This window comes from Myodes glareolus, chromosome 21 (genome assembly GCF_982192425.1).
Source record: "Myodes glareolus chromosome 21, mMyoGla1.1, whole genome shotgun sequence".
Lineage (NCBI taxonomy): Eukaryota > Metazoa > Chordata > Mammalia > Rodentia > Cricetidae > Myodes > Myodes glareolus.
In genome coordinates this window covers 24,514,231-24,539,186 of record NC_142046.1, presented here as the reverse complement: position 1 = coordinate 24,539,186, position 24,956 = coordinate 24,514,231, and the positions used below count along the sequence as shown (strand labels likewise).

At 36.0% G+C, this 24,956-nt stretch overlaps 1 protein-coding gene across 2 annotated transcripts in view; it reads left to right on the top strand.

Moving 5' to 3' along the window:
- Lrp1b (LDL receptor related protein 1B) overlaps positions 1–24,956 on the top strand; it is a 1,858,137-nt gene that overhangs the window by 1,576,732 nt on the left and 256,449 nt on the right. For both annotated transcript variants that reach the window (XM_087899923.1, XM_087899922.1), the window contains exons 50-55: positions 1,803–1,925; positions 4,135–4,254; positions 12,146–12,274; positions 14,791–14,913; positions 18,025–18,165; positions 19,780–19,967. In XM_087899923.1, coding sequence (XP_087756049.1) covers positions 1,803–1,925; positions 4,135–4,254; positions 12,146–12,274; positions 14,791–14,913; positions 18,025–18,165; positions 19,780–19,967 — 824 coding nt within the window. The remainder of the gene's footprint in view (positions 1–1,802; positions 1,926–4,134; positions 4,255–12,145; positions 12,275–14,790; positions 14,914–18,024; positions 18,166–19,779; positions 19,968–24,956) is intronic.

Sequence of the window (24,956 nt, the reverse complement as noted above, 5' to 3'; positions counted from 1 at the left end):
TTGTTCCTTGGATTTTGTTTTCTCTTGGGACTTTCAAAGAGAACGATAGCTATTTGTTGCCTGATTTTCTGGCCTCTTGCCTGGCATGTTCACAGGGAATGTATGATTTTGTCAGATCTGGGATTCAATGACCAGTCAGCGAGGGAGATAAGGTAGCAATAAACTGTGGTATCCATTGGAAGTGTGACTGGGGGAAGGGAGGTTGTAGATGTTATCCTACTGAAGACCTAGGGACAAGTCTGAGGGATTGGAACTGTGATGCGATGTGTGTGTGTGTGTGTGTGTGTGTGTGTGTGTGTGTGTATAAGAGAGAAAGAGAGAGAGAAGACAGAGAAGACAGAGAAAGAAAGCTGAGAAGGTCTGTAGAAATAATGAATTAATATTTTTAAAAGATTGGGTAAAATCATTATTGTTTTAGTTTCATCAATCTTGTGTGTCGAAATTATTAATCTAAAGCTCTGTTTACAGTGAAGCATTCTTTCTCACACTATATCTGCAGTCAATTTTGAAAGTATGATCAAGAGACTATTACATAGTAATTATTAATCTAGTGTTTCTATTATAAAATTATTCTGTTCTAAGATAAACACATTTTAAATGTTATCTTACAATGCTAGCAGAGTTCTATACTAGGTAAAAAATGCAGGATGCTCATGTAGACAATGGGAGGTGGACAGGTAGTGTAGGATTGCAGGCAGCAGCAGGTGGACAAGGAGTGCAGAATTGCAGACAGTGGCAGGTGGACAGGGAGTGCAGGATTGCAGGCAGTGGCAGGTGGATAGGGAGGGTAAGATTGCAGCATGCAAAACTGCACATGTCACATGATCTATATATCATCCCAGCAAATGTAATGTTTAAAAAAATGTTGTCATATTGGTGAGTTCACTAAAATGTGTTTACAAAAAGTAAAGGATAATTTTGAATTTCAATCATTAACAATCAATGCGAATTGTAAATAAATTGTAGGGATCTATTTCTGAAGGACTATGGGAAGACACATCTCAGTTTATCTGAACCAAGGTTACAAGGGGATAAATAGGCACAATTCAGGGGAAGAACCTATAGAATATTCTATGTTCTATGAAATTTATATAATATTTCAATTTTTAAAAGAAAATCATAACATGAGAAATGATTTTATATACAGAATACATTTTGTATTGTGATATTTAGAAAATATATGATTAATATTAATTAAATGTTAATTTATAGGTCTCATAATTATATATCCACTTGCTCTTCATCAGTCAGATAAAATGATTAAAATTCTATTGCACAATTTTTCTTCCTTAAAACTGAGAATATTGACTAATTCCTACGAAGGGATAGTCAAGAAAGAACAATAGAGACACTAAATCCACATCACCTATTTAAGCAAAGAGACATGATACACTTTTATTATAAACACAGAACTCATTTCCAATACAAGTATGATTTCTGTCTTTATTCACTTTTTAGAAAATTAAGTTATTTCCATTATTTTACTTTTACAATTGAATGATTCATCGAATTGATTCAATGAGTATTCTAATATTTCCCTCAACTACTTTTTCCAGTTCTATGCCAGTCTTGGATTGAATTTATAGTCAAGTCTTTTGAAAGGGTGTCCCTCATGATTGGCGATGGGTTCTTAATCTTGGGTCATTGCAACCTTGGCGTTCTTTAGGACTTGGGGTGATTTATTCTGTGTTTTCTGGTTTGTTTCTTCCATCTTAGGTTTTATTAATATTATATCCCCAAACATTGCCAAAGCCTCAGGTTAATTTAACATATTTGACACTGCATTCTATGTTTTATCATAGTTCAAAACAAACACAAATGTGAAGAGAATTATTTTGGTTGTCCTAGTGGAAGATGCATTTTGAATACCTGGGTGTGTGATGGTCAGAAGGACTGTGACGATGGGCTGGATGAACTCCACTGTGGTAAGCCTCCACACGGCTTTGTTGTATGAGCTGCACGCATTACTACTCATATTTGAGTATTTCCCTTACTAAGAACTTAATGCACAATATTGTTAATAGACTATAAAAGTAAACACAGGCAGTTATAACAAAGCCTAACAACCTTTCTCCCAGACTTGTCTTACAATTGTATATTTAAAATAATAGTTATCAGCATTAGTTTTAATGTGGTAGCTTCAGTTTTGACTGATTTATTTTAATTCCTGTTAATATATTTACAATTGGTTATGAGAAAAAGTCTTAAAAAATACCGACTTATTCTTAGAAATTAAATAATTGTTTTAAATTTTGATTTAATTTGTGCATGATTTGAAATAATACACTCAAGCATTTGTTTCTTCAAGGACTTTGACCTTTCTCACTATTTCATTATTTGTATGTGCGTGTGTGCGTGTGTGTGCGTGTGTGTGTGTGTGTGTGTGTGTGTGTGTGTAAAATTAATTTGTATTGGGAACAAAAGAAAGCATTTTAAGTTTCATTTCATAAAATTTGTAATTTGGTGATTTTGTATGAGAAAAACAAGCCTGTTTCTCTCTGTATTCACTCTTTTATTATAACACAAGCACACTATGGTGAATGAAGTTGGGAAAAGGTTAAAAAAGAATCCTTAGTGAAATGTCAAACTGTCCTTAATGAAAATTCCATGGGGAAACAGTGAAGTATGCTCTGTGTAATTAAGATTCTGCATATATTCACATTAGAGCCAGACTCTGCTCTGGAAAAAAAAAGCTTCAGAATTAGTCTATGTTAATTCATAATCTCTAAATAGGGAACTATTAAATGATTAAATTTTCTTAAATTATGCTTTTCTTCAAATAAATTTACCTAAATTTTTTTCTGGTCATCCAAGAAAATCTTTGAAAGCAAAATACACAATTTAAAATATTTCCTTTGAATCAAAGCCTGTGATAGTTCATTTTCTTGCTGATATAAACAATTTAAGGTAAGAAGTGAGCATTGGGGTTTACAGATAGGTGAGTTATAGTCTCATGACAGAGAAGGCATATCCATAGAAACAGGAGGTGGCTTGTCACACTGAGACCAAGCTCAAAGAGCAGAAAACAATGAATAGTGGACTTCACTCACTTTCAGACTTGTAGTCAGCCCTACACCCTGTCCTATGCTTGCGGTAGGGCTTCACACCCAAGTGGATATATTCACAATAACCTTTTACAGATATGTCTAGAAAGTTCTTTCTTCTGTGATTCTGAATTTCTCCAAAGTGATAAGAAGATCACCAATCACAAAACTAAGTCAAAATAATATTTTAATAAAAATTATATTTTGGATGATTACATTCAGAAGGATTTCATTTGAGTTTGTCACTTGATACAGTGTGCAACATGAAGGAAGGACAGCATTAAAAAAAGTCTGATCTAGTATTAAAAAACTGCCATATTTCTAATGAATTTTGTAGTTCTTACTCAAAAATTCCAAACTCCATCACTTTCAGGCAATATAATGAAAGTACCACCAACATGTGATCTTTTTAGAAGGACAATGCTATTGTCAAACTAGAACTTCACTTCTCAAATCTTCTTTGAAAACAAGTATTTGATGGTCATGTTGTCTTCTTTATAATGCAGAAATTCCCCTAGTTAGAGATGGAGTAAACCAAAGAACATACTACTTTCTGCACCTGGAGTATGTATTTTAGTTGGGTGGTTGAAGATTTTCCTAAAAGCCACCATAATCACTAGCTAAGAGACAAGGCCTGTTAGAAGTGTGCTGTAGAGACAAGGTGTGCAAGCTGAAAGCACAGGCATTTGCAGGCTGTTGTCAGCCTTAATATCTAGTCAGCATAGAGAGTATTAACTGAGTTTACTTTATTATATGGTGATTGATATTAGAAAACCTGTAGAAAGAGTCTACAAAAAACCTTTGTCAAAGTGCAATCTGTTTTAAGATGATCTTAATTATAATCAATTAACCTTTGTCAACCATGTATGTTAACTGGATGCCATGTGAGGCTTTGATCCATGTTTACATTGTGGAATGATCAAACAAGGGTACAAATATCTATTTACTCAATTATTTATCATTTTAATAAAATCCTTTTCATAAAGCTTGTTAAAAGCACAGTATTGTTTGTGGTTGTGCTACTGTCAATAGATCACCGGCACTTATTTGTCTAGTGTTTCCTCCTAAAACAATCATTTTTGTTTTCTAGATTCTTCTTGCTCTTGGAACCAATTTGCTTGTTCTGTACAAAAATGCATTTCTAAACACTGGGTCTGCGATGGGGAGGATGACTGTGGAGACAGCTTCGATGAGAGTGACAGCATTTGTGGTGAGCAGCTTCACTGTGCTCTCCAACAATAGTTTTCCTGTGAATTTTTAAGTAGTGTGCATGTTTAATCATTGTGAAGCACACATATAGCATATATCTGTGCTTTCTAATGTATTAAACATCATCCCATTTATATTTATACCTAATTGACTTTGTTCTTTTCATATGTACTGTTGCTATTTTTCTATTTTTTTTTGATTTCTTGAAGTTTGCATTGTTACTGAGTATGTGGTCAATTTTAGAGAAAGTTCCATGAGGTGCTGAGAAGAAAGTATATTCTTTGGATTTTGGATAAAATTTTCTGTAGATGTATGTTAAGTCCGTTTGAGTCATGACATCTGTTAATTCTCTTATTTCTCTGCTAAGTTTTTATCTGATTGACCTATCCATTGGGAAGGGTGGGGTGTTGAAGTCTCCTATTTTAGTGTGTGGTGTGTAATGTGTGATTTAAGTTTTAGTAAAGTTTCTTTAACATATGTGGATGCTCTTGTATTTGGGGCATAAATGTTCAGGATTGATACTTCATCTTGATGGATTTTTTTTCTATGATGAGTATATAGTGTTCTGTTCTCTTCTGCTTGATTTTATTTTGAAGTCTAGTTTTTTAGATATTAGGATAGCTGCACTCCTTGTTTCTTAGGTCCATTTGATTGGAAAATCTTTTCCTAAAACTTTATTCTGAGGTAAAGTATGTGTTTGAGGTTGAGGTGTGTTTTTTATATACAGCAGAAGGATGGATCCTGTTTTTGTATCCGTTCTCTTAATCTGTGTTTTTTTAATTATTGATATTAAGAAATGTTAATGACAAGTGATTGTTAATTCCTGCTATTTTGGGGGCTGTAGCACTTGTGCATTTCCATTCTTTGGGGTTTTCTGGTGTGAGGTTATCTGTTGCCTGTGTTTTTGTGGGTGCAGTTTCTTCTTAGGGTTGGAGTTTTTCTTCTAATACTTTCTGTGGGGCTGGATTTGGGGATAGGTATTGTTTAAATCTGGTTTTGTCATGGAATATCTAGTTTTCTCCATTGATGGTAATTGAAAACGTTGCTGGGTATAATAGTCTGGGCTTGCAACCGTGGTCTCTTTGTGTCTGCAGAACACCTGTTTCAGACCTTCTGGCTTTCATGGTTTCCACTGAGAAGTCGGGTGTAATTCTGATAGGTCTGTCTTTATATGTTATTTGTTTTTTTTTTCCTTTGCAGTTCTCAATATTCTTTCTTTATTCTGTATGATTTGCATTGTGAATATTATATGGTAAGGGAACTTTTTTTTGATCCAGTTTATTTGGTGTTTTGTAAGTTTCTTGTACCTTCATAGTGATATCCTTCTTTAAGTTGAGAAAGATTTTTTTCTATGATTTTGCTGAATATATTTTCTGTGTTTGAGCTGGAGTACTTCTTTTTCTTGTATCCCTATTATTCTTAGATTTGGTCTTTTCATGGTGTCCCAGATTTTCTAGCTGTTTTGTGTTAAGAATTTTTTGGATTTAATGTTTTCTTTGACCAATGCATCTATTTCTTCTATAGTATCTTCAACAACTGAGATGCTATTTTCCATCTCTTGCATTCTGTTGGTTATGCTTCCCTCTGTAGTTCCTGTTCTTTAACCCAGATTTTCCATTTCCAGTATTCCGTCAGTTTTTGTTTCTTCATTGCCTTTATTTCAGTCTTTAATTCTTGGCCTGTTTGAACTGTTAGCTTCACTTGTTTCATTGTTTCTTCTTGGTTATCTTTAAGAAATTTAGTGATTTCTTCCATTTTGTTTGTTTTTTTATCAAATTCTTAAAGGGAATTTTTCATTTCATCTTCTTTTCCAGTAAATATTTTATTTTTATTAAAAGTTTCCACCTACTCCCATTTCCCTCCCTCTTCCCCTAGCCTTCTCCCCCTCCCTCTCCAGTCCAAAGAGCAGTCAGGGTTCCATACCCTGTGGGAAGTTCAAGGTCCTCCCCTCTCCATCCTGGTCTAGGAAGGTGAGCTTCCAAACAGACTAGGCTCCCACAAAGCCAGTACATGCAGTAGAATCAAAACCCAATGCCATTGTCCTTGGCTTCTCAGTCAGCTCTCATTGCCAGCAACATTCAGAGAGTCCGGTTTGATCACATGCTCCATCAGTCCCAGTCCATCTGGCCTTGGTGAACTCCCATTAGATCAGCCTTGCCATCTCAGTGGCTGGGCGCACCCCTCACGTCTTAACTTCCTTTTTCATGTTCTCCCTCCTTGTGCTCCTCATTTGGACCTTGGAAGCTCAGTCCAGTGCTCCAATGTGGGTCTCTTTCACTATCTCCATCCATTGCCAGATGAAGGTTCTATGGTGATATGCAAGATATTCATCAGTGTGGCTCTAGAATAGAGCCAGTTCAGGAGCCCTCTCCTCAGCAGGCCAAGGAACAAGCTGGGGACATCTCCTTGGACACCTGGGAACCCCTCTAGAGTCAAGTCTCTTGCCAAACTTAAAATAGCTCCATTAACTTAGATACACACTTTCCTGCTCCCATATCCACCCTTCCTCCATCCCAGCCATCCCATTCCCCCAAGCTCTTCCCATCCTCCCCTTCTCACTTCTCTCTTCCTCTCTCCCCTTACCCCTACCCCACCCCCACCCCAAGGAATCCAACAAAATCCACAATAACTCAGACATCTAGCAACCCTTCACCAGCACAACTCAAAGAAGGGAAACACACAATCTCTACCACAAAAAAAAACAGAAGAAGAAGAAGAAGAAGAAGAAGAAGAAGAAGAAGAAGAAGAAGAAGAAGAAGAAGAAGAAGAAGAAGAAGAAGAAGAAGAAGAAGAAGAAGAAATAACCGGAGTGAACAACCACTGGTCATTAATATCACTTAATATCAATGGACTCATTTCATCTTTAAAGTTTCCACCATCCTCATAAATTTACATTTAAAATCATTTTCTTCTGATTCTTTTGGGTTAAGATAATCAAGTTTTCTTGTTGTATGACCACTGGATTCTGGAGTTACCATACTGTTTTTTAAGTTGTTAAATGAATTCTTGCATTGGCACCTACCCATCTCTTCCTCCAATTGGTGCTGGCAGCATCTTTGCCTCTTGGTCCAATCCTTGCTGCTGCTTTCTACATTTTTGGGAACCGTTCTTGCTTTGCCCTGTACTGTTGCTGTCTGTGTCTTAGGGAGACACTGAGGTTTCTCTTGGCCTGCTTTCTCGGTCCCCTCTCTTGGTCTGTGCTCTTGGTTTGCTCTCTTCATCCATTCTGTGCAAACACAGCCTGTGCTTGGGAGTTCCTCTTAGTCCTATCTGCGTAGTCACAGTCTGTGCTTCAGGGTTCCTCTGAGGTCACGGGGAGAATAGAAGGGTTTGTGGGCAGATTGGGACTTGCAGCTTACAGGATCCGATCAACAGAATAGGGGTGTTGGAGCAGCATACCTACAGGACGCTTACCTGCTTTCTGGCTAGAGAAATTGAGGCAGGTAGGGGATGACCCTGGAGTTTTGCCCCAAGATGGAGGACCTAGAGAGTGGGGTCCCCAGGTGGATATTGATTGGCATATTTAGAAAAATAATCTTGTTTTATGATATATGTTCACATTGCTGAGTTGACTCCTGAAAGTTGTATAGATTTTTCACTATCATTGACCCTGTATGTTGTATGTCCATTTTGTAGTAAAGCATTGACACTTCATTGCTTTAATTTATAAATAAGAAATTCAGCAAATTTATAAATTTTCAAAGTATGAAATTCAATATTTTTGTAATTGTAGTAGTGTTAAATGTCCATATTCATCTACTATGTATTTAACTATTAGATGCATGCTATGTAATTCAGCTGCAAAGGCAGTGTGATTTATTATAATAATCACAAGTATTTATCTTGTGCTTTAAATGATACTACTACCTAGATTCTCAAGGGCTAAAAGGATACAGCAAACTAAACTCTCTAAATCTTCATAGTTGTTCATCATAGCTTTTATTTGTTTCTTTACCTATTCATCTATCTACTCAGTACTTTTTATATGTATTATATGTATTTACACTTGTACATCCTTTACTCATTATAGTATGTTTGGTTCCTTTTTAATATCATTTTAGGCAGAGGAAGACCTGAGTAATAAATTCACTCGCCTGTACAGAGTTGAGTGTCTTTCTACATTCATAGTTCAGCAGAATGGTCAGCTGTTTAGATTGTTTTATCAGAGACAGAAATTCTTTATAACTCTCAACCTTGACTGAGTTGCCCAGTGGATAACATAAAATTGGCATTATCTCCCGAAAGAGACAATTTAATTTCTTGCATTTAAGACAGCATCCCAATTTTTTTTCATTTCATGGTTGAAGCAATGTACAGTTATACAAGAGATAAATATAAAACATAATGGTCATTATCAAAATTATTATTTTTTGTTTTGTTTTTTTCAAGACAAGGTTTCTCTGTAGTTTTGGTGCCTGTCTTCGAACTAACTCTTGTGGACCAGACTGGCCTCGAACTCACAGAGACCTGCTTTCCTCTGCCTCCCAAGTGCTGGGATTAAAGGCATGTGCCACCACCACCTGGCTATTATCAAAATTCTTTAAACACAAGAAATACTGATTAATTGCATGACTTTAACTCCTTTATTTTTTTCCTTGACTATAAATCTTTAAGTTCTAAAATAGAACTTCTATGGGATAAGCATGCTTCCAGTGCACAAAGCCATCTTGTTTCTGACATTTTTTTTTTAAGTAGCCACTGTAAAGTTCCACTGACAACTGCTGTCTTATAGACATAGTTGTTGCAAAAGGAGCTGCGGGCTGTGTTCCTGCTGGGATTCTGGCTCCCCAGTTAGTTTACACCTGAAACAATTACACAGAAACTGTACTCATTTAAACACTGCCTAGCTCATTAATTCTAGCCTCTTATTGACTAACATCTTGACTAACCCATATCTAATAATCTGTATGCCACCACGAGGTCGTGGCTTACCGGCATGATGAGTCTTGCCAGCATCTGTCTCTGGAAGGGGAATCATGACGTCTGCCGACTCTGCTTCCTTCTCCCAGAATTCTGTTTTGTCTACTCCGCCCACCTATGTTCTGACCTATCAGGCCAAGCAGTTTCTTTATTAATTAACCAATGAAAGCAGCACATAGAAAGAAGACCCACCTACATCACACAGTCTAATAAGAGGTGCAAAGGCATTAGAGTTATACAGAGTCACTGTATTCATATCAGATTTCCATGGTATGCAAACCTGAGAAACTAATGTTATTGCTCAGGTTCATGAATTTTTCATGGTTAAAGAGATAAGGATATATATATATATATATATATATATAATATATATATATATATATATATATATATATATATATAATTTGCTATAATTATCATGCACTGTGTCCATGAGTTTATCCCTGTTCTTTTTCTTAGTGCTCCTTCTGGACAAGAAGTAAACTTATTAAGTGATAGCATACCTTTCATTCCCTTTCTCTCCTTTCCACTTCCTCTCTTTCTACTCTCTATCTCTCAACAATGTCTTGAAAATAATTTTAAGTATAGAAGAAAATGATAGTGAACTATATTTATTTTTATTCAAAATAATGAGTCTATTCAAATCCAATTTACTTACATGCATAAGAACTTCTTACCACCAAAATTTTAGTCAGCAAACATATCTAATATTTTAGAATTGGAAGGCAGCCTTACAAATAACTCAGCCTCCTAATATTTATTGTGCCAAAGCATCCTTTTGGGAAATCCATTAGAACAGAGATTTCAGAGCCCTACTTTTAAATATTATGGTCATGTAAATTAGCATAATTTTACCAAGCATATTTTACCTCTGACATGGCATGCTAAGAGTTCAGCATTGCAATTCACTCTGTACTCCATCATTAACCATTCCTAACTTTTGATATGTGATAACAAAAAAAAACATAGAGATTAATAAATGTTCATGAAATCATACAAATTATGGCTGATGGCAGAGTTCAGGACAGAGTTCCAGTTTCCAAAATATTAATAGGATACTGATCTTTGCTAATAGGCTCTTTCTGTCTGAACAGAGCACAGGCTAGGCCTGATAGACGGTTTCAGATTATGTTTAGCCTTCCCAGGGATAATTTTTCCCTGAGGAACACGATCCCAGATGTCAGTGGCAACTAGAAAATGAAGTCATGAGGCCTTCTATGGCTAGCTTCTTCCCAATTGATTTAGTGGTTTTGGCATGCTCTTCACTCAGAATCTGTTAAATACTCTCAAGGGAGCCATCAAATTACCCTCAAGGAACATTATGTCATTTCGTAGTTGGAGATGTCTTCATAATTACCTAGTCATACTCCCTTTTCTGGCAGTAGAGAAAATTTTGGCAAGAGACTTCTCAAAGACAAGGCAGAATTAGATTAAAGCATTGCCATTATTAATGAAGCTAATACATGGAATTACAAATTTAATATTGAAAATGACTTGAAAAGATAAGGAACTCACAGAATGTTTGTGAAAAGGTACTTATTTTAAAAGTCATTAATACATAACAGCAGATAAATTCTATTTTTAAATGAAGCAACCCTAATTTTACGGATTATTTTCTAGTTTTTTCTACTTAGCCCTTTTTCTGTTAAATTACTTCTTATCCTCAATCAAACATAAAGTTCCTCAACAACTAGACACTTCAGTATTCATATCCATCTTATCCTTCAGGCCTCGTATACGTCAAGGAAGGTCAGAGTTAGGGAAGTCTGGGTCTCTCAGTGATGTTGTTGAGACAATCGTCTGCTTCACAGTTTGAAAGCAATGTTCTGAGAATCACCTTCTGCTCACAGCAATCATATGATTGAAAAGTAAAAACACGACAACCATCTATTAAGTTGTATTATTCCTGTTTAACATGATTGGAAGCAAATATTTTTTTATCAGTTAGATAAGACTTATTTTATTTTATATTTTTGCATTGCTGGGAATTGAACCCAGAACCATGAAATGGGTTATTGCTATATCTGTTACATATTTTTCTAGGTATATTAAAGTTTTATACAACTAATTGTAGAAATATGTATTTGTTGTGTATTTGGACATTGTTTTATTCTCAAAAGTAAAATTTAAAAATTGGGATTGAATTCCTACACTTAACATTTTATGTAGACAAATAAACTAAGCGTTGAAGATATATAGTATAGAAGCAGTTAGGGGCACCCCTTAGCCATTGATGTATGGTCACCATATGCTCATAGAAAGGCTGTTTGTGTCCCTGTGACTTTATAGTTCAGGTCAGCAAGGATTGAAGAGGTGCCATGCATTCTAACAGGACAATAAGTGACAGAAGTGGAAAGGCAGATTTTGAATAAAGGTGAAGGGTACATGCATTGTTCGCTGCAGCAAGGTAAGATGCGGCAGAGCAATACTTATACTAGCTCATTAGAGAATGTTCTTGGAACCACAAAGAAACATTTTGGGTCTCCAGGTTTGCATGGGGAACTCTGCCCCTGTACTCTCTCCAAGTTTTCAGCTTGTGAAAGCTGGTTCCTTTCCTGTGAGTATGATTAGTAATAGTTCTACAGGACTAAAGGAGTTGGGACATTAGGTAGTTCATACATGCTAAACTATGAAATATTATCATCATTATTCCTGACTGTGTATGTTCAATACCCCCACTGTGTCATTTGTTTAAAAATTACAATATATGCTTTGATATATTTTCAAGGAGAAGAGGTATTTCTTTGTATGATGAAGCTATAAACAGACTAGCCCTTGAAACTAGGAGAAAAATATATTCTTAAACAAGAATATGTCAGCAGTTATTAGGTCAAACTAATCCATGATTCTCAATAATTACTTTATTTTAATTGCATGCAAGACCCTTTTGCTTATTTCCACAGGAAAAATGAAACTGTGGCCATGTTCTGTTGGATACATAAGACTTAATATTACTTTTCTTTGGGTTTAAGGTGCCGTCACGTGTGCTTCTGACATGTTCAGCTGCCAGGGCTCCCATGCTTGTGTGCCCCGACACTGGCTGTGTGACGGTGAGAGAGACTGTCCCGACGGGAGTGATGAACTCTCCACTGCAGGCTGTGGTATGAATACTAGCTGATGTTCTGTGTCCAAAAAATCAGTTGCAAACTTCTGGGGAATTGTTCTTCTTGTAGCACAATATAGTTTCTTTCACTTTCCCCATCCTTGGACCTCAAGGGTCGAGGTGGAATATTATAATAGTAGTTTATCAAGTCTTATACACTCAGAGTGTTTTAGAAATGTTCAATGTCAGGACCAATTTTTAAACTATTTCACTGCCTGCGAATGACCTATTTCAGCTCCACAATAGCATGACTTTATTATGAACAGATGGTTGGTAGGTCTAGGATTTTCTTGTTAAATAACCCTCCCCTTCAAATTGTTTTTGAATGCCTATTATAAATACTCTATAAATAGCGGCTATTAGATAAATACAGATCAGGAAGTCAATGTACACCTACCAATTCTAGAGATGTGGTATTAACCCTTGGGTCAGGTAAAGAAAGCGTCAATAGACCTGAATGAAACTAAAGGATCAAGACAAAAACCTTTGAGGTCAGACAATTTACAAAGTTTCAGACTCAAGGTCGTTTCAAGGAGTTTCTCAACAGTAAAAGTTTACATAAATTCTTTTGTGTGGTCAGAAGGGTAAAAGACCTCAGCATGGGAATGTACATGTCAGGATCAACTCGTGATCTGTTGAGTGGCGCCATTTTCCAGGAAGGGTTTGTTTGTCAGATTCAGTCCATTCAGTGAAATCTAAGTAATAATTTTTTAAGGACACAATCTTCACATCTTGAAAATATTATATGTGCGCCTGATGGCACATGTCTGTGTCCATAGATAAAAGCACAACAGAAAATGTTTGGCACAGCCTTATTTGCTCACAACTCACCCTGTTGTAGAATGTACAAAGCTGTGATCTTAGAGCCAATGTGTTTTAATGAAGGTCAATATTGCCACTGAGGACTGAATAACAAAGGACTACGAATTAATTCAGAAATCCAGATGATTCCCCTGAGCTGCTGCTATTGTAGTAAGTTAGCACTCTGGGAGGTATGTTAGTGCTTGTGGGCCACATGGGTATTATTCAATATATTATGCTAAAGTATAACAAATCGTGTTCAAGTTACCTAAAAGTGTTAATACAAAAGTTACTGCTGTAAGGAATATATGTCTCAAGATTGGCATAATGCACCTGAGTTATAGAAACTGTCACAGCTCGAAGTGAGATGCGTTATTAACAACTCTGAGCTTTCCTTTCCCTAAAATATGTAAACTCTACGCTGTTTCTGTGTGGCTTCTACATAGCAGATCACAATAAATTTGTTGAAAATAAATTATACTGGATCACACCCCCTCACGAAAAAGATCATTCTTGTTTTGTCTGTTCATAGTTCTGTACAGAGAATTACTGATAAAATAAAGAAAGTTGCTTCATGGGATGTAGCATAGCTGGCAGCAGAGGTCCAAGAGGCATGTGGGATAATAAATTTTAAAATCTCAATTCTTAGAGTGATGTACTTAAAGGACATTAGATCATCACAAAGAAATGTACCAAGAATCTTGTCTTGATTTCTTGAACACTGAACAAATCCTGAAGGACAAAAAAAATGGATTTTAAATGGGGATAGCAATATTTACTGTGTTCATGGTCCTTATATGTTCATCAGTGCAGTAGTAAGATTTTTCAATTAAAACACTTTTTATTTACATTATTGAGTAAAACATAATTGGTATAGAAACAGGTATTCTGAAAGTACCTATGAATTGTTGAATGCCTAATTTGAGAGGGAAGTTCTCTATCCCTTTAATCCTCTTGGAAACATTGTTAGGCAGATTTAATTATCTTCATTAAACAGATGAAGAAACAGATGAGCAAAGAAGGTGATTACTTCTTAGACATACAAATAAAGAAGACAGCCATTTATGAGACTAGTGCTTCTGGCATTTGATTACATCCGGTCACTGATTTTGAGCATTCACAATGCCCTGACCCTTAAGCACTTTAGCATCTAGACTTTAAATTTACTGTAAAGAGTTCTGCTAAGGCTTGTGGTTCTATGCATATGGATTCTCTTTGAATGAATTTTATTTCAACTGTGTATCTACTATCACTTAGTTCTTGCTGGAACAGTGCTTCCATGGCTTGTGTTCCTCTGGGATCAATATGCCATTGCATGGATCAGCATTCATGATATCAGTGGAATTATGACAGGGTTCATTACCTGGTAGATCTAAATTTTGCTTGAATCAAACCATTTTTGAAGGTCACCAAAAGATTTTCCTTTTAAGAATAGAAAAGTTCTCAGTATTCTTAATGGTTCTTCCAACTCTCCCATGAGCATTAACAGTCTTTGCTCACTGAATCTTCCTTTGAATCATGCATGTATGCATTAGCATTTTATTATACATATGAGATCATTCATTTACCAAATATATTGAATCTCAATATGTTAGCGTTTTTCTTTTTGAAATACCTAAAGATTGATAGAAAATTGATACATACTATTCAATTTCAAGTATTAGAGAAGATAACGTATGTGCTCATGAAATTTTATTTTTTATAATTCCTTAGCACCCAATAACACATGTGATGAAAATGCTTTCATGTGCCGTAACAAGGTGTGCATTCCCAAGCAGTTTGTATGTGACCACGATGATGACTGTGGAGACGGATCAGATGAGTCCTTGCAGTGCGGTAAGTATAACTTTTTGTTTTGTTTTGCTTTTGCTTTTTTGAGACAGGGTTTCTCTGTATCTTTGGAGCCTGTCCTGGAACTAGCTCTTGTAGACCACACTGGCCTCGAACTCACAGAGATCTGCCTGCCTCTGCCTTCTGAGTGCTGGGATTAAAGGCCTGTGCTAGCTCTGTCTGGAAAGGATGACATTTCTTAAGACATATCTGTTCAAGATCAATTAAGGAGACTCTAAGACATATAAGTAACCAAAACAAATATAGGCATTTATTAGTATCTTTAAGACCAGTGAATTTAGTATTACACAATGGAGTACAGGAGTTGGTGGGTTTTTTTTTCCTACATAGTTACACATTCATTGGAAAACCACTCCCTCTTATTGTGGGCTCAAAACAATTGACAGGCAAATTAGAAAATGGTTGGAAAAAACCTTTGTTTCAAAGTAGTTAGGGTAACTTTGAACTTTGAAGATGAGAAATAATTGGGTTATCCAATAAAACTTTTATATCAAATATTAGAGAAAATAATGTTATCCAAACAAACCAAATTCCTCAAATTTATACCATAAATTCTGCCATAACACATAAACTGTTAAGAAATAAGTGTACTTATTTCCTTCATCTTTTCTTTTGACACATTTACTACTTCATGTTCAAATTTAGCATTAGATTAACAAATTGTCTCTGCATTACATTGTTTATCTAAATACAGCAGATATTCTTTCCATAGTAGAATTTTTAGTATTTATTAAAATTCATTTTATGCTATAGTCTTCTATAAGCCTGGGTTTCTCTGAATATTTAAATGCTAAAGGTGAATTAATATATACAATGCATATGCAAAGGCAGCCCCTGTGCCTGGGTTTGAGTCAATATTCCCCATATATCAATGGTGAAAACTCAGTGTAACCTTCTGACCTCATTGGATTATGAACCTAACCCAAATATGTCCTTCCTGTGTCATGGATCCAGTGCTCTATAGGCTACTCACTGGGTAGTATACTCAATGCTTTCCACTGTCCTCCACGTGAGATAAACTTAGAGCCTTATTTCATCCTTCTCTGGTATTTCTACCTTTAGTCTTTCACGAGAGCTCGGTGAAATCTCTTCTTCGTTATTTTTACAATTAATTCAAGTTTTAGTGCTTTGTTAAATATATTTTAAGAACGACATCATAACTTAACATATATTTTGGTTGGTTATTTGTTTGTTTGTTTGTTTGAAATAAGTGTCTGCCTAGAACTTGCCCTGTAGATCACTGCACTCAAACACACATAAGACCCTAATGCCTTTGGCTCCCAATTCCTGGAATTCAAAACAAGTGTTACAAAGTTATGGAATGTCAAAATGAAATTTAAGTTTTAGAAGCATCTCTTCCACCATAGTCGGAGAAGTACTTGCAGAGAAAATAAGAAAGATAAGATAACTATAAAGCATATAGGAAGTTACCAAAATATTCTAAGGATGAACAATGTGACTCTGAATCAGATTAGGAATGGTAATGTGGAAGAAAACAGACACTTGGACCTCATTCATAGCTATTCTGCTGTAGGATGCAGCAGGATAAAGATATTTCCAGTTCTCATGAATTGCTGAAGGGCATTACAGCACAGGTGAGCGAGAAGCAGTTTTTCTAATGTAGGAAAGATGCATAATAAATGGTTGGGGATTTGAAATTGAGCTTCTAGAAACCAGAAAGTGGGGGAGGTTGTTGATGTGCACATTACTGTGTTGTTCATTACAAAGTTTAGGACTCAAGTTAGCGCAATGAAGCAAAGAGTCAGACAGACCCAAAACGAAAATAAGAAATAAATAGGAAAGAACAATTTTAAAAAAAGGAAAGCAATATTTTATAGTTGGAGGGCAAGGATTCACCTGCAGTGTTGTAAGTTGGATCAGGAAATAATACAGGATGATTGAAAAAAAAAAAGCCCTGGAGAGTGGATTATGAATACTTTATCAGGTAGAGAGTGTGCAGTCAAGAGCAGCAAAAATGCTGCCAAAACTGATCAGTTAGAATCCTGAGAGACATGAATTTGACAGCCTTTGCTTAGTAATTTTTTCCTTTTAATTTCTAAGAGAAATTTCTAAAGGAAGATGTTACAAGCAAAGATGTTTAGTTAACTAATGGGAACTGGGAGTTGTCAATTAGAAACAAGATTTTGCAGAAAAGAAAAACAAAGAGCTGTGCTTAAACAGATGAGGGTGGACTCCTTGCAGATGGGTCTATGAAGGACTTGCTGTACTTATTTTAATAACAGGAACAAATGGCTAGTATGGGGATAGGCTGCCAACAGGATGCTGTAGCAGACTACAGCTTCACCATGCAGTATAGCAAAACCTTCCACTAGATATGAGCTGTCTTTGCCACTAGTACTTTATTAAGTCATACAGTTCTACTTTTAAAAGAAGACAATTCCCCAGTTTTATCAACACTTACTAGGAATGACTTAGTTTATTGTTTACAAATAAGGAAATCTCATTTCAAGTAAATTTCAAGTAAAAAGTCAAACACAAATATAATTCAAATAAACAGATGTGGACCTTAACAAATGATGGTTCATTTTGTGATTTGACTTTCAATGATATTTTGAATTGACATATTGGAGAAATGACCCCAAGAACTTGCATGTTGAATAATTTTTTCATTTTTTCATGCTTATTTTTATATATAGAATTTATTTTTCTTATTTTAAAATGAATAATTTTGTCAAGCATAAATATAAGATTACAGCTACAGTGAACGGTTACTATAGCTCAGAATCAGTTTACTCATATGTTCTGACATAAATTTAACCAAGAAATTAAGTCTGGAAGAAGGTTCTAGTAATTTTCATCCTGTATCCAATCCTAAGAGAAATGGGTTAGATGGAGACAACCACTGAATAGACAGAGTGAAATATGGTACCTTGTTTCTCAGTTTATATTTGACCTTTATTCCTGTTTCCACACAACAAGTATTTCTTAAGGCAGTAATGGAAAGAAATGAGAAGTATTTTTCACAGAGGTCTAGGCTGCGTCCTGGTTGATGGAGTGTACTGTGCCCAGAGAGGGTGGAGCGCTGATTTATTTCTGTAATAGAAGCTTGTAAAAGGCTTGCTTCCTCTTTTCTAGGATACCGGCAGTGTGGTACAGGAGAGTTCCAATGTGCTGATGGGCGCTGCCTAGTGAACACTCTATGGCAGTGTGATGGCGATGTTGACTGTCCCGATGGTTCTGATGAGGCACCAATCAACCTAAAGTGCAGGAGTGCAGGTACTACACTATACAATACTGTTCATATTCAGCTTTCTTCTTAACATTTTACTTTTGCTTCTTTGAGACAGGGCTTCTCTTTGTAGCCTAGGCTGGCCTCAAACTTGGAATTCTCTTGCTTCAGCCTCCTGAGCAATAAAATGAGAAGCATGAACCACCATGCCATGATTCTGAAGTCTTTTTTTTTTATTAATGTCTGGCTAGTTTTTTCAGTAAAGTAGACACAGGTAGTCAAACACATGATGTTCCTGCCAGTTCCATGAAGCACCTGCCATTAACATTTAAGGTTTTGCCAAACAATCTTTTAATTACTCTTCTCTCTCACCTCACAAATACATCTTCTTACCTATTGTTTTGAGACAGGTTTTTGTATAGTTCAGGCTGACTTCAAACTGTGTAGCCAAATATGACCTCTAACATCTCCCCTCTTACACCCCTCTCTTTAAGGGTAGAATTGCAGGCATGTGGCATGTGTTAAAATGTCCATCTTTAACCTTTTATTTATATTTTATTTATGAAAATTTTTTTCTATATATGTTTACATAAAACTTAAAGTATAAACAATTAAGATTTGAACAGATATTATGCTACTATATTATTTATTTCATAAATATGTATAACTATTATATTTCAATGAATTCTTAGATAAGAATATATTTGAAAAAAAATTACTCTGGGTGGTGGTGGTGCACACCTTTAATCCCAGCACTCGGGAGGCAGAGGCAGGCAGATCTCTGTGAGTTCGAGGCCAGCCTGGACTACAAGAGCTAGTTCCAGGACAGGCTACAGAGCTACAGAGAAACCCTGTATCAATAAAAATTTACTTAGAAATAGTCCATATTACTCTAACTTTCACATATACAAATTGGATAACATTACATAGCCTTGGAACAGAAATATAAGAACATATTATATACATACAGGTCCACACTCACAGCAATGTCTAGCCAAACTACTTTATGTACCACTTCACTATAACAAAAACTGTTTAGCCATGTATTTTAGTGCAAAGTAAAATTTCCTGACATCCTGTATGTGCAATTAAGTTTATTTTCTTAACCGTATGTTATCAGTACTCACGTTCAGCATTCCAGTTTAGGTAGGTGCAAGCTGAATTCTTTCTAAAGGTAGATTTGGAAGAACTATTGTTCATCATCAATGTCCTTTTTATGCCCTGACTCAAAATGTCAGTGCTATATTTTCTGGAAGAAATGAATTTATCCATATCCACCTCATCTACCTTCTTAGCTTTAGTGACAAATAATTTCTCAGAGATCTATAGCTTGGGGGAAATGTCAAGTCATCTTTACACCTTTGGACTCATTATTCACCGTGTAAATGAGATAGAATACATTAATATTGCGATATATGCATCTTCTGAATGCTGATTTCATAGGAAAGATAAGTCCTCAGAAACTGCAAACCAGGAGTAGATTGTTTGCTATTGGCCTCCTTTACATTGTTCATAAAACCCGAACCCAGCCTTGGCAGAATCTTATATGCACATTTACACACTGTAATTTTTTTACATACAAGTTATCACAGTGTTTCCTAGAACAACAGCATACAGCGACATGTCTTTTATATTCCATATGTTTTATTTTCTTTTTGCAGAACATTCATGCAACAGCTCATTTTTTATGTGCAAAAATGGTAGGTGCATTCCCAGCGGTGGTCTTTGTGACAATAGGGATGACTGCGGTGACGGCTCGGATGAGAGAAACTGCCACATAAATGAATGTCTGAGTAAGAAAGTCAGTGGATGCTCTCAAGACTGCCAGGATTTGCCAGTAAGTTACAAGGTAGGCACTCATCAAAAATAGAAAATCAGATGAAGCGTCAGAAAATGATACAATAAAAACTTTATTTCCAGGATGACCTTAAAACTTGAAAAGCATTGAAATTTTTCTAGGTAAAAGGATTTACAGAAGGATTTCTCTCTGAAAAAGGATAATAATGTATATATGAGAGTTATAAGAACATTGTTAGGGATAATAAAATGTCACAACTTTCAGAATAAGGAAAGGGAAGAGTTTAGAGACAGAAAGAAGATAATAGCTATAAAATGATACATGCAATGTAAATTTTCATTCCTCCTCCTTCCTTCTGCACATCTTTTTAGTGCAGTGGGTGGCCATTATTTATTTTAAAACTTAAAAAGCTACATGATCATAAATATTATGAAGGAAAATATACAAATCATGCATTATTAGAATTTCAAATAAGAACAGTAGGCTTAATTCATACCTAATTACTTCATCACATTTTACCAGTACAGTTCTCGTGAAGAGAATGACTCATGGAAAAATTATGAACAGAGATATAGCTTTTAAAGTCATAGATGTATTGTACTACTATTGACTCAGTACTGTTAAAATTCATGATTGATTGGAAAACTCCATTAAGAACAATTAATTTCCACCCTGAGGCCTCAACTCCTTTGATAAAACATGTCATTCGTATCTGCAAGGTCCTGGGCACAGTTCCCAACCTCATGGTAAAAATAACTTACTCCAAAACTACTATTTTATATTTTGAACTGGACAGTGAGTCAGGAGAATTTGCAAATGGCTAGGTCTTCATTGAAGAGGTAGCCTATAGTCAATTAGAAATATCGCTGGGGATAGAGCTTGTTCTACTGAGTTCTTTACCTGTAGAACCTTAGAAAATGTGTACATCTATGGACATGCTACTTCGTCAAAGGTAAGCTTAACATGTGATTTTACATACATTTATAAATGCAATAGCTAGAGAAATGGCTCAGCAGATAGAAACACTGTCTGCTCTCTCAGAGAACCAGGTTCACTTCCCAATACCCACAGAGCAGCTGACAACTGTCTGTAACTCCGGTTCAGAGGGATCCAACAACCACTTCTCACCTCGATGGGTACCTGACACACACAGATGTAATGGCTACATATGGCTAAAAGACTCACATAAGACAGATACATCTGAAAACATAGGGGTGTGTGTCACAAATATTCGTGGGAGATCTTTACAAACTATCAGAATAAGAAATACATCAGGCTTTCATAGTCTCAAAGACTAAGTCATGTAGTGAGAACAAGTAGTTTCACTCATCACCAGTGGTTCAGCAGGGACTTGATGAGCTCTGTAAGGAAGGCCTGAGTTAAAAATGTTGGGCCCAGCATGAAGATGTCAGGCAGTTTTTCCTGACTGTGGACTAGTTTTCGAAGACACATTTCTGCATAATAAAATTTCAACCAAATAGCAAATTGACTATTTTTGATCTCTGAATTTCTGTTATTATGATTATCTAACTCCATTTGATAAGGATTATATGATATATGTGTCTTAGAGTTTCTATTGCTGTTGAGAAGCACCGTGACCCCCGTGACACTCACCTGGCCTCAGTTGCTTTCCGTAGTAGTGGAGGGAGACCACAGAGCACCTTTCTTCTATCCTAGACTCTAAAGTCAGAACCACATGGCTGAAGCTGCCAAGTCCTGCTGCTTGCTGGGACTGAAATATGGATCCCTCTGTCAATTGTATCTGCATCGACTTTCTGTTTGCAGTGGTTTCCTTCAAAGCCTAAGCTCGACTGTCCTGGAACTCCCAGTGTAAATCAGGCTGGCCTTGATCTCAGTGATCTGCCAGCCTCTGCCTCTAGACTGCTGGGATTTAAGGTGTGCACACCAGAAGTGGCACTGCTCTTGTCTTTAATTTCTTTTCACAAGTGGGAAGCTTAGTTAGGATCTTGCCCTGAGGTCATCGCTCCCTTCATTTCTTTTAACATCAGGATTTTCTTTTATCTTTTAATGTCCTTGAACACAAGTCTTAGCTCTGTACCACTTCCTGTTGCATCTTTTCTCCCCAAATGTACATTTTGAAACTTTCCTTGCGGTTGGCTCATTGTCATTATAGTTCTGCATATGCATGGCTACTAATAACCATGCAACACAGTCCTCATGAGAGCCTGTTTTGAAGTCTCTTCCACAACTGAAATTAATCCCAAACTCTCCAGTTTAACCTCAGGCAAATTGTTTAGAAAAGAGCAGAAAGCAACTACATTCTTCACCAAAATATCACAGCAGGCTCTAGGACACATACTAACATTCTTTTCCTCTGAAACCCCTTGGTCCAGGCTCCCCAAAGTTCAAATCACCCCCAGCACCAACGTCTTCTATGCTTTAACTAGTAATAGTCCATTAAGATGTGTGTAAAGCATTCTACTGTTTCCCTAAACCAAAGTCCCAAAGTCCACATTCCTCCAAAAATACCATGGTCAGGTCTGTCACAGAAAAAAAACCCAGTCACCGGTACTAACTTCTGTCTTAGGGTTTCTACTGCTGTGAAGAGACAACATACCAACTCCAACTCTAATAAAGGAAATATTTAATTGGGACTTACATTTCAGAAATTTAGTCCATTACTTTCATGGTGGAAGCAGGGTGGCATTCAGGCAACACAGTACTTGAGAAGGAGTTGTCAGTTCTACATCTGGATCCCCACACAGAAGAAAGAAACAGTGGATATCAGGTGTTCCATGAGACTCTGAAACCCTAATCCTAATCCCAGTGATAACATTCCTCCTACAAGGTCACATTTACTAAAAGAAGATCACACCTCCTAATAGTGCTAGTACCTGTGACCCTTTGGAGGTGATTTTCATTCAAACCATCAAAATAATTGTGTGTATGTATATACCTATATATTCCAGGAATATCAACATTCAGACTTTTCCTACAGAAAATAAAAATAGAAAGTGAAATATCAGTTCTTAAGGTGAGGGTCATTGGTAGAATATTTGCTTAGCATATATGGGATATTAAGTTGGATCCCTAACACAGAAAAAAAATAAAAATGAAATTAAGAAGCATTAAGGAAGCTATATTTTTCCGAAATGGATTAGATTTTGCAAGAAAAGGCTGTTGATCTTAGAGACGAACAACGTAGAGATATGTGTAAGCACTATACCACAGGAAGAAGGAGGCACAGCCATTGAGTCAGGACCACACTTAATAAAGAAGTGTGTATCGAATAGTAAACTTTCACAGCAAATGTTTACAAGCCGAGGGAATAGAAGCACATTTTTGGCATTTTCATCATTAAAAATACAGAAATGTTTACTGAATACAACAAGAAGATTTTAATAGAATTGTAAACAATTAGTTGAAATTAGAAATAGTAGTTTTATAAATATTTTTATATTTTAATAAAACATAAACATATATACCATAAGACATACTAAAAGTAAATCTCTGATTTTGTTTTTTGCAATTAATGTAACTTAATGTTTTTAATGCCATAACAGAAAGAGATACAATACGTAGAAACCAAAATCTCTGGATAATTTGTGTGTGATATAAAATGAGATTTTCATTCTCATTTTATATCATTATATTCATGGGTTCTTATTGTGAGGAAATCTTAGTGCCCAGAAGTACAGTCTGTTGGAAGGAAAATAGGTACATAGAAGACCATGTTTTCACACTGCATTACCTTCAGATCCTTCATCCTGTAATATTTGATGCTTAAAATCTTCTAAATATCATTTCATGTTGACTTTTCTGAGTGTGTTTAATAATGAGGTGAAAATTCCCTACAAAATACACTAATATAGTTTTAAAAATTATGAAGAGTCTGAATAATTGCCTTAAATTATTGTCTTAAATGCAAATGTGCATATATCAAGATTAATCAATAAAATAAAACATGTATTTTAAAAATAAGATGATCAGTATTATAAATAAAATAGTTAAGAAAATTAAAACCAAATATTTCTCATATTGTTTACCTCTATCGACCTAGCATCTACCTATACATATATACACATATATACATACATATGTATTTATATACATACGGACATATACACACATACATGAACACATTTATATTCGTGGATATACGTGTTTGTGCATATATACATACACACACACAAACACACACTCATATGGGGGGGGCTTTTGTCCGTATGTACACCATATAATTATGGATGGCGGTTGAGTGGAAGAGTTATGTGTCCCACACAATTGTTTTAGTTAGGGCTATATTGGTGTAAAGAGACACCATAACCACAGCAACTTTTATAAAGGAAAATATTTAATTAGGTCTCCTTAATGTTCAGTGATTTAGTCCATTTTCATCATGGTTGGAAGCATGGTGGCATATAGGCAGAGTTGGTGCTGGATAGGGAGCTGAGAGTTCTGCATTCAGAGTCACTGGCAGCCGGAAGTGACTGCCATACTAGGCCTAGTTGAACATCCTGAGACCTTATGCCTACACCTACAGTAACACACTTTCCCCAACAAGGCTACACCTCCTAACAGTGCCACTATCTATGGGCCAAGCATTCAAATACAGGAATCTGTAAGAGCAAGTCCTGTCAAACCACCACTGCAATGCTCGTATTTTCCCTGAAAAATATGTTATGTGAGTTTCTTTCTTACAAGGAATGAAAAACTTTCTAATAACCTATTTCTTGCTGTAATACCATCATAAAATGATAGCAAATCATCCCTCAGTCTTTCAATGAAACCTGCTTAGAAAAGAAAATCATAGACCTTAGGAATAAAGAGCAATTCACATATTAAGAAAAATGTCATTAGCATAATCACTAAAAAGTGAAAATCAGGGTCTGAGGAGATGAATCGGTTGGTAAGAACACTTTTGTTCTGAAAGCAATAAGACAAGATCGTATGAGTTCAAATCCTCAACATACATGTAAAATGTATGTGGCAGTACACACCTACTAATTAGCATTGAGGGCAGAGACAGGAAGCTGCTGGCATTCCAGTGGCTACTCAGCTACCCAAAGTGGTGAGACC